General features: G+C 40.2%; 2 protein-coding genes across 2 annotated transcripts; one reads left to right on the forward strand and one right to left on the reverse strand.

The window, feature by feature from the left end:
- The first annotated feature begins 627 nt into the window (after window positions 1-627).
- LOC18032980 lies at window positions 628-6,166 on the forward strand. Its single transcript, XM_006421941.2, has 5 exons — window positions 628-952; window positions 1,710-1,817; window positions 2,194-2,506; window positions 2,599-4,685; window positions 4,769-6,166. The coding sequence occupies exons 3-5, from the start codon at window positions 2,309-2,311 to the stop codon at window positions 5,874-5,876; spliced, it is 3,393 nt and encodes a 1,130-aa protein (XP_006422004.1). The 5' UTR covers window positions 628-952; window positions 1,710-1,817; window positions 2,194-2,308; the 3' UTR covers window positions 5,877-6,166.
- LOC18032387 (ferric reduction oxidase 2) lies at window positions 6,056-8,806 on the reverse strand. The gene is made up of 7 exons (XM_024188751.1): window positions 8,712-8,806; window positions 8,423-8,623; window positions 8,105-8,339; window positions 7,695-8,022; window positions 7,347-7,590; window positions 6,532-7,238; window positions 6,056-6,439 (listed from the first exon to the last, which is right to left on the reverse strand). The coding sequence occupies exons 1-7, from the start codon at window positions 8,804-8,806 to the stop codon at window positions 6,300-6,302; spliced, it is 1,950 nt and encodes a 649-aa protein (XP_024044519.1). The 3' UTR covers window positions 6,056-6,299.
- Window positions 8,807-9,765: the final 959 nt, after the last annotated feature.

Consider the following 9,765-nt stretch of genomic DNA (forward strand, 5'->3'; position numbering starts at 1 on the left):
AATCATACGTAAGCAACGAATTTGTTTTATTGGGTAAAAACTCCAGTCGAAGAAGCTCCGTTTAAAAAGGCCATAGCAAACGCATCTCAGAGAGTGACATGCTAAGTGGAGGCACCAGGCACCCTCAACAACACTTGTCGTGTTTGATATAAATTCCAAAAGTCAATAATTTGCCTTTGCCCTCTCCAATTGCTTCACCAGTTGACTATGAGTTAATTCCGCGGGCACAAAACAATTTGAGTTTCTACAATTTTCAGTCATAATCAACGCAGCACAAATCCGTCCAGCCAGTAAAAATATTATTATTAGTTATGAGGAAATTTCAACTTATGTATATGTAAACAGTGAAGGCACTAATTGAGACTCAACTTTTGTGGAATTTTATTTAAAAAATATATCGTTGGTTTTTCATTTATTCTTTCACTATTGACTTTCTCCCCCCCCTGTTAGCCAAGAAAATCGACACTTCGAGAAAAAAAAGGCACATTTATTAATTCTCCTTTTCCCCCAATACGTACCGCATTCAATTTTTGGCAGGCCCCGAAATTAGAGGCCCCTGGCGAGGGCGATATTGGAAAAATGACAAAATGAGCGAGGGTAGCGTCGGGAGAAAGTCAATGATAAATACATAGTGATGATAGGGCTGTGAAGGTCTCATCCAAAACACACACAGAGAAGATTTGGCTCTTGAGGAGGAGGCGCAGCGTTTGATGGATTTGCGATCAAAGGTCCCGTATTCGGACGGTCAATAGTCGTCGATATTGTGAAAGCCTTTGTAATATATAACAAGACCAAAGAAGAAGACGAAGAGGAAGAAGAAGAAGAAATCAAGAAGAAGAAGGAGAAGATCGTAATCTTCTTTAGCGAGATTCAAAGATTTTGTTTAAATCTCTCGAAGCTTTTCGTTCGAATCGTGAAACTCGGCGGCGATTTGAGTTGAAAGAAGCGGCAGGTATATAATAATAATAAAAAAATCGTAAGCTTTTTTTTATTATTTTGTTTGTGGTTGTTTTTCTTCAAAACAGCGGAGAAGCTTCTCTCCTGAAAAGATCTAAATCGGCTTTGATTTTGTAATTCATCGGCTGCCGAAGATTAAAGTTAGGGTTTCTCTCTGAAGAGGATAATGTTCACATGCCGAAGCGACGATTTTTATGTATAGGGGTTCTTGTATCGGCGAATCCGAGGAATCTTTTACATTAATCTCGTGTCTTCATCGATGACCTCGGCTTGAATAAAATCTGGATGCTAATGGCGCAGATGAATTTTTTATCTAAAATTTCTTTATAGGAGATTTGAACTCCTAATCTTTTGTTTACATGATTGGATCTATTGGTTGCGGATGATATATGCATCTCCGAAATCTCAAAGCTTTTGATGGATCTGAGGACTTTGCGAGGAGAATTTCGAAACAACAGATTCATAGATGTTGATTTTAGAACTTAGAAGCCTGTGATTAGAAAGCATCATCTGAATATTTAATCTTTTTTATGTCTGTTATTATATCCTCGTGCTCTGGTTCCTAGTGTTGGAACCTGCTTATTGAATTGAGGAAATCATGATCTGCCTTGCTTATGGAGGCATATACCGCCAGTCTTATAATTTCTTATCAGCGTTTGGGCTTGATAATATGTTATCTATTAGCTGGACTAGCTGTTAATGTTATATATCGTCTTCTACTTTAAGCTGATCTGAACTTTATATTATTACAGGTTGTAGTAGTTTGCAGATCTGAGAATTCTTGAGTCCAGCTGGTAATCACTGAGGAGAACCTTCCCTATCAAAAATTTATCGGTCAAGATTGGGGGAATTAAATTTAAGTAAGTTGCCGAGGGAGTTCTTATTGTTCCATCTTGTACTTTTAAGCTTAAAAGATTGCTTTGAGGTGGGTAAGGGGCCACCTGTATCGGTCGTTGTCTACTTGTGCTATTAGTCACATAGTAGTTAGGTGCCAGGTGATATTTATATATTCAGCTCAGTTTGGTAATTGAATACAGATCTTCACTCTTCGGGGCTATTCTGATTTCTGATGTTTCTTGGGCTGGGATGGAGCTTGAGCACCCTAAAGAAAATAAAGAATAAAGAATTGCTTCACTAAATACTATTATTAGTTGTGTTGCATTCAGTATACAAGCGGTGTTCCCTTAATTGAAATGTTTTGGTATATTAATTGAAGTTTTATGTTACCTTTCTCAGACGTGATCGTGTACTTGCTCTAGGGGATTTCCCTGGAAAGCAAGAAGCTACGGCTACCTGCAAGACTTGTTGTGTTGAACCATTAGTTGATGGGATAGGATCTGTACCTAAAAGGATGATGAGCACAGCAGGTCTAGAACTTACAAATTTCATAAATCCTGATCTCACTTGGAAGAAAGTAGCTAAAGGGAATAGGAGCGCAACAAGGCGTACTAGGAAACCAGGAGGTAGAAACTTGATTATGAGTGCGGAGGTAACTGAAAATAATGTTTGCAAAAGGGCAGAGGATACAACAGTTTCGGAGTCTGAGAAGGTAATTATTGTGGCTTTGTTTGTTGCTTTTTAACTTCATTGTTAACTTTGCATTCTGCTTCATGATTATGGTTTGCTTTCTTCCTCTGGCAGCTTGGTGTGGCTGTTCTTGGACGACGTTTCAGCGATGAAATAGAGCACGTGCCTATTAAGAAAAGGAAATTTAACTTTCGGTCCTCATCCCCATCACCTCCGCGGCCTCAGACCCCATCATCCATTGAAGTGGTTGAACATGCTTCAGGTCAAGGGGCGTGTTCAAATTCAAATGGAAAGTCTCTTCTTATGGTGGCTCCTAGTCATGGTGTTGTTGATGAGAAAATTTCAGGTTCATTGAAGGAGAAGCTTGGTTATAGAGAAGACTTCTCTGGTATTGAGATACTTGCAGCTGCGGCATGCGGTAATAGTTTTGATGCTGATGTTGACCACCCAGAGGAAAAGCCAGCGGTGGAAGGATCTGTACAAGACAATGGTTCTACAGTGCTTATGGGAGAAGCTGTTGCAGTGATGGAGGCAGCTGATTGCCCCTCAAGAGATGCAGATGGAATAGAGGATTCTTCTGTTCAAGATACTAGTGCTACTTTTGTGCAGAATTCTTCTAATGAAAAGGAAAACAGAACTTTAGAAAAGTCTGTACCTTCAAGACTACATTGGGATTTAAATGTAGTCATGGATGCATGGGAGGAACCTTGTGATGGTGTAAGTGTTGGTTCTCAAACAAAAGATGTAGAAGGTACTTCGGTTGTTGGGAGTGTAGAGCATCATATTTTGAAATATTTTGAGACAGAGAGTGAAACTAAAATTCTCAAAAATGATAAGATTTCAACTGAAGTACATGAGGAGACCCACTTGTTTTCGGATGGGAGAGGCTTGGCTAAGGGATCAGACAGAGAAGACAATCAAATGGAAGCTAGTTCTGGCCTTGATCGCGGCCTTAATGAATGTGATGCTGATCTGAAAGACTCCACTCAAGTTGTAAGCTTAAATTCACACATAGCTAGTGTTGTGTGCCAGAATAATGTGGCAAGCGATTCATCACTACCCTGTTACGTTGAGAAGAAGACAGAATGTTGTGCTTCTAGTGTCCAAGAGGAAAAAGTTGTGCCTGCTGAAAGTGCACAGGTGGATGAATATGATGTTGCTTCTACTCATGTATCAGCTTTAGATAGGGTTGTTTGTGAGTCTGACAGGACCTCGCTAAATGAAAATGGTGAAGATTCTGGTAGAGCATCTTCCTTACATAATGACGTAAATACTGACAAGGAGATGATTAGCATGGACAATTGTGAACAAGCTGATCCTGTCATGGTAGAGCCTGCAAGTAAAGCGGTTGATCCTGTCATGGCAGAGCCTGCAAGTAAAGCGGCTGATCCTGTCATGGCAGAGCCTGCAAGTAAAGCGGAGGAAGCGTGTGTTGATCATCCTTCACCCAAGTATGAATATGTAGCATCTAGTGGATCTGTTAAGGAAGTCGAGACTGTGGTAGCTGAGGAAGCAAAAGGGGAGACTGCTTTACTGCATGTTGGGTCTGAAGAACCGATGCACATGTCTTCTGGAATTGTTACTGCTAGATTAGATACGGGGTGTGGACTTGCTAATGAGGAATCCGGAGGTTGTGCTCCTTCAAACAGCTCATGTAAGATCAACTTTGAAGAATCCTGTGACGACATTTGTGTGTCAGACACTTCTCATGATGGCAAGGTACACACAGTTCTCATGGAAAGCTCTAGGGAGTTGCAGGATGGTTATGATTCTCAGTTTGAGGACGGCGAATTGAGGGAAACAGATGCACATTGCTGGGAGGAAAATGATTGTGAGGGTGAAGAAATTGAGCAAGTAGACTACGAGTCTGAATGTGATGGAGAAAGATTATGTACTTTTGAAGCTGAAGATAATGACAATAAAAGAAAATTTGAGAGTGGGTCTAGTCTAGGATCGGGTGAGGTGACTGAAAAATCTGAACAAGGTGCTGTAGGTGATGCTTTTGGAGATTCTTTGATGAGCTCTGAGGCCAGAATTTCAGAAGCAGCTCATGGCAACAAAATAAAGAAAGATACTGCTGATTGTGAAGAGTCCAGTGGTAAAGATTTCACTTATACAATGGTTGGAGCAAGGGCATCCAGAAGGGACTTGTTGTCTCGCACTCAAGGATCTTTATCTTCCAATGTTCTACAGAGATGCGGGTAATTATATGGTTCCAATTAATTTTTCCTGATATACATTCAATTTTCTCTTTGGCTGGTTGCTAACTAGTCTTTTGTTTCAGATCCAATAATTTTGATGATTTATGTCCTCGGTCAGAAAGGGAGTCTGATCCAAACAACAGATTCATGGGACGGGATAGATTTTCTTTGCATATGCGTCGTAGAAGCCCAGGAGGTGGCCACATTGTCAATACCCGTCAGTCTCCTCCTTGCCATGGCCCTTACGGATCTGGGCGTCCTCGGCCAAGAAGTGTTGTTGAGAGCCGTGGATTTTTAATGGCCTCAGACCGAACAATGTTTGAAGTATCTGGAGTTGAAGGGTTTGACAGCCGTGTACGGAGGCAATATATGAGCTCTTCCTCAAACAGTGTCTATCGGTCCATTAATCGGAGACCCCTGGGCTGCAGGGATGATATTTATACTGGAACAGCTCCTATTAGAGATGATATTGGTCCTGATAGGAGTAGGTTTAGGAGATATCCAGAAGGCATCAGTAGAGGCTTCAGGGAGGACTATCGCAGGCCAATGCCCAACTATCCTGCTGATGATCATATGCCACACCGGATAGCCAGGAGAGAGAGAAGTATTTCTCCACTTGGTGGGGAGAGACCCCATTATGCTCAACCTTATAAGAAACCCAGGTCGAGATCCAGAAGCCGGTCGCCTAGTTCATGGTTTTCAATGAGGGATCGAAATGAGGGGTCCAGACGCCGCAGCAGGTCGCCAGATTTTAGGTCTACCAGAATAAATAGGGTGAGGGCGCCTTTTAAGAAGCGTTTTGAAGTTGAATACGAAGAAGGGTTCATGTCCCCACCAAGAAATCGGATGTCGCCACAGCGCAATCCTCCCAGGTTTGATGACCGGATCTCTGGTTTAGATAATTTCAGGGATAGGAAATCACCGGTTAGGATGTTCCGTCAGAGCCAAAGGTTTGATTCATCACGTCCCTTTAGACCCATGATACCTCCCAGAAGATTTCCAGATATGGGCAGTGGTGCTGGTAGGGGATATAAGTATGAAGGTACTGATCTTGATGATAGAAGAAAGCCGGGGAACCGATATGAGGTTATTCATCGAGTAAGGCGATATGATAATGATGGTGATGGAGTTATGCGGCGGTTGAGGTATAATAACAACCCAGAGGATTCATTTGTAGCTAATGAATCGTAGACTGTGGCAGAGTGCTCTCCGCATTGCAGCCTCAATTCTTTTTGAATAGAAACAGTGTATGGTGACTCCTCAACTATTAGGGTTTTATTTGCTGTTGAGGAGATGCTTCCTTCTTTAACCCGTTTCATCTCCTTGTCAGAATTTTTATTTTCCATCTGAATAGATAGGCTTAGTTTTGTCCATCTTTTATGTCGTTCTGTTTATCCTTTTATTTTCATCTTACCGTCCATTGTAAGTCCTATTTCAATGTGGCCTTTAAAATATGACGACTGGCAAAAGTTTGTGATGTTTGTGTTCGTGTTATATTATCAATGAAAATAACAGTACTAGTCCCTTTTTGTATTATCAATTACATGGACGTGCAAAATCCTGCAATCTGACAAAAGAAGCCCGTGCGCCAGTGTTACAAGCTTCTTTAGCATTTCACCAGCTAAAGGCTATGGATTCGAAATGGAGATTGTTTGCAAAACCAGATGCACAGATTTCCCCCACTTCTTGTCTCATCTTTTTGGGCCCGCTAACAAGAACTCCAACATTTGTTGCTTCAATTTCCATTAGTAGCTCTGCCAAGAAGAATTTCCCAGTCACCCTTGTTAAGGAAGCAAACTAATTTAATATGATTTAGTAAGACTGGAAGATAAAAATGAAAGCTTACTTTTCAGGTTAGGTCTTTCACCGTAATGAACTCTGGTGGCCTGAATAAAAGACTGATGGGGAAGGCTCTCCAGCTCTCTCTCTGCATTGTAAAACCATGAGGCTGGGGAAGCAATTGGTGTTGGTTTCTCGGTGTTTTGAATCCGTGTCATTTCCTTGGTATGCTGCTTTTTGTTCCAAAGAAAAGCTGCCGTTGCTGTAATGACTATTGAGACGCAAATGAGCAACATGTTTAGACCGCCTCTCCATGAGGTAGCGTATATCGTATTAGAATTATGGTCAATTGGGTAAATATAGTATCGGGTAAGAAAGCCAATGAGCACTAGAAATATGATAAATGAAGATGAAATTATTGCGGCGAGCCAGAGCCAGCTTTTGGGGCCTAAAATTGCAGAAACTGGGGAGTCTTCTGCTTTGGGCTTGAACCATAGGGTTTGAACAAGTTGGCGGTTGTTTTCTGCGGATTTTTTCTCCCTTGTTACATAGGCTTCAATTTGCACTTCCAAAGGAGAAATGTCAAGGGTTGTGCCTAGAACTGGGAGAATGAGGTCTAGCATGGCGAGATCCTGAGATTTCTTGAAAGCAGATATAAGGAGAATCCGTGGAGTTTTTCCAGTTGAATTATTGGCCAAAGAGAGCAGCTCGCGGATGATGGAGATGAAAGGAGTAATGCCACTTCCTCCACTTATCATCACTAGCATGTCGTGCCTGCAGAATAGCTTCATGTTAATCAAATTATGTATTTTCACAACAAAATTTTTGAAATTTTCTTGTACTGTTGGCTGATTATATGTATATACATATATAAATACAAACCCTGTAAAATGGGTTGAGGCAGGTCCATAGGGTCCTTCAATGGAGACCTCAAGGCGGTCGAGAGGCGAGGGAGAAGAAAGCTTTTGAAACAACTTGCGAGACCAACTTCCTTCACTTTTGATGACAACACTTAGCTTGTCAGGATCCACATTGCTGCTAGAAGTAATTGTAAAAGGGTGCCATTGCAACTTGGAAATCACAGGCACATTTACAAATAAAATGCTGGTCGGATTGTAGCTTAACCCTGCACCAGAACAACAATGTACAGAATATCAGTAAATCGAGGGCTTTTCTGCACCAGAATCAACGATAGGCATCATATCAAGTCGTTGGTCGAATAGGCTTGACCTGGGCTCTTGAAGAAGTTCAATTCAACAGTATCACAGGGTAAAATGCGAGCTGAAACCAAACGAATTCTTTGTTGGGATTGCAGGAATCTCAAATATCGATCAATCAAGAAGAGATAGAAGCCGGGAAGGATGATGCAAGAATAGGAGAACCCCACATGAAGCACAAAGAACACAACAAAAAGAATGTAGAGATGATGAGTGTAGAAGAAGAGCTCAAAAATCTTTCGCCTAATACGTGGGATACTTGTTATCCACATGGCTAATCCAGCAAGCAAACCTATTTCTCCAGCCACATTTGACACAGCTACCTTGTCCCATCCGAGCATCTAACATTCAGCAAAAAGGTAATAAGTAATTTGGACCCAACTGAGAAGAGAATGTGAAAAAATTGGAACAAAATTTTGTTACCTGAGAGATTTGGTCTGTCTTGGCCCAGAAGATGATGTAACATAAACCATGTGCAGTAAAGATGGTCATGGCAATGTGCCCGAGCCAAATATGATATTTGATGCTGGCCTCGGAGGTGAGGCCAATGAGCTGCAAGACTGATGATCCTCTAGTCACAGGAAAGAAGAGAAAGGCTAGGCAAATGTTCCCAACGAGGCCTAGCGTTAGGCCTGACATTTCCAATTTAGCTACCCACCTGCCAAACCGCTCAAACCAAATTAGTTTGAATTATTGTATCATTCAAAGTGAATCAGAAAAGCAAAATGTGTTAAGTCTTACGCTTGCTCTCCATCATGTGCGGGTGCCTGTTGGCTAATTTGTGCAAACATTCCGTGCAAGTAAGAGGAGAAAGACCAAACAAGCAGTGCAATGAACATTATTGCAAATGACAGCTCTATCCAAGAAACAATCCCAAGAGGGCCTTTTACAAGCACTGGTCGTCGCCACGTGGCAAAATGGGAAATATTCTCCCCCTCACTGCTGCTTCAGAGGGACCATTCGTTACTTCATTATTATAAATCAACTATACGAAAGAAAAGCTGGGAGTAATTAATAGAGAGGTTATTACCTTTTAACATTGTTATCATTGCAATTGTTACCAAGATGAAGGTATAAACAGCTCAAGGCAGCAATGAAGAGAATGGGAAATGAGTAAATTAACATATACGCACCTATTCCAATAGAAACATGTGTTAGATTCTTTGATTTATTTAAAATAGTGATATGTTGGAAATATTGACAACTGTCATGCTTCTGTTTAATGAGTTTACAATGCACGTCAAATAAAGTATTTAGTAAACACCCATTTTTACTTTATAATTAGTATTTAAAAAATATTCACTCCCGTGTACTTGATAGCTTGTTGATACGAAAGAACCTAAACACACTTTTCAGATAGCAAGACAACAGAAGCAAAGAATTTGACTGTTAACACAAACCTTGTTCTCCAAAATAAGTGGAGTTTGTTTTTGATTGGATTTGAGGCAACCAGTTTAAGTAAAACTTGTTAGTGGGCATTATGATCCACAGCAGTATGTACCCAAGAAAGATCACCATCACTAACAGCTTTATAGCTGATTTAATGGTCTCCATTTTACTTCACAAGAAGCAGGAGCAAAATCCCTTTCTTTAGTGAAAAGATTTCTTAATCATATAACTATATGTATATAACTATATATATACAGCAACGATTTAACTAATAAGTTAATAAAATAGCTCTGAAAGCCAAATTATCTGTCAATTATCTCCGAACAAGAACAAGATATTGGAATTTTAAAAAAAAATCAATGAAAATAGAGATCACACTTCCTTTGAATTTGACTAAGCAATAATAATCTATTTTTTATTTTATTTTAGTAACGTGCCAATACGGTGAATACAATCGCTTTGGGCTTTAGCGTTACTTCCAGTTCAAGTGTCAGACAATTTGTTCTAAGATTTTGACCGATGTTTACTTTCATTCATGTGCGGAGAATGACTATATACTACAGTGGAAATATATATATATATTTTTGGGGAAAGCTTTAAATTCTAATTACACTCTTAAATTTTCTTTTTTTTTTTAATTTTGACCCTCCATTGATTATACATTATATACATATATAGAAACATGGGGTTAGAAA

Source organism: Citrus clementina, unplaced genomic scaffold (genome assembly GCF_000493195.1).
Source record: "Citrus clementina cultivar Clemenules unplaced genomic scaffold, Citrus_clementina_v1.0 scaffold_9, whole genome shotgun sequence".
Lineage (NCBI taxonomy): Eukaryota > Viridiplantae > Streptophyta > Magnoliopsida > Sapindales > Rutaceae > Citrus > Citrus x clementina.

Bases quoted from the DNA above. Each gene is read 5' to 3' on its own strand.
- LOC18032980 (XM_006421941.2), top strand. From the start codon at position 2,309: ATGATGAGCACAGCAGGTCTAGAACTTACAAATTTCATAAATCCTGAT. The intron at 2,507-2,598 runs GTAATTATTGTG...TTCCTCTGGCAG, and splicing joins CAGTTTCGGAGTCTGAGAAG to CTTGGTGTGGCTGTTCTTGG. The intron at 4,686-4,768 runs GTAATTATATGG...CTTTTGTTTCAG, and splicing joins AATGTTCTACAGAGATGCGG to ATCCAATAATTTTGATGATT.
- LOC18032387 (XM_024188751.1), bottom strand. From the start codon at position 8,806: ATGTTAATTTACTCATTTCCCATTCTCTTCATTGCTGCCTTGAGCTGT. The intron at 7,591-7,694 runs GTCAAGCCTATT...GTTCTGGTGCAG, and splicing joins GAACTTCTTCAAGAGCCCAG to GGTTAAGCTACAATCCGACC. The intron at 7,239-7,346 runs GTTTGTATTTAT...GCTATTCTGCAG, and splicing joins GCCTCAACCCATTTTACAGG to GCACGACATGCTAGTGATGA.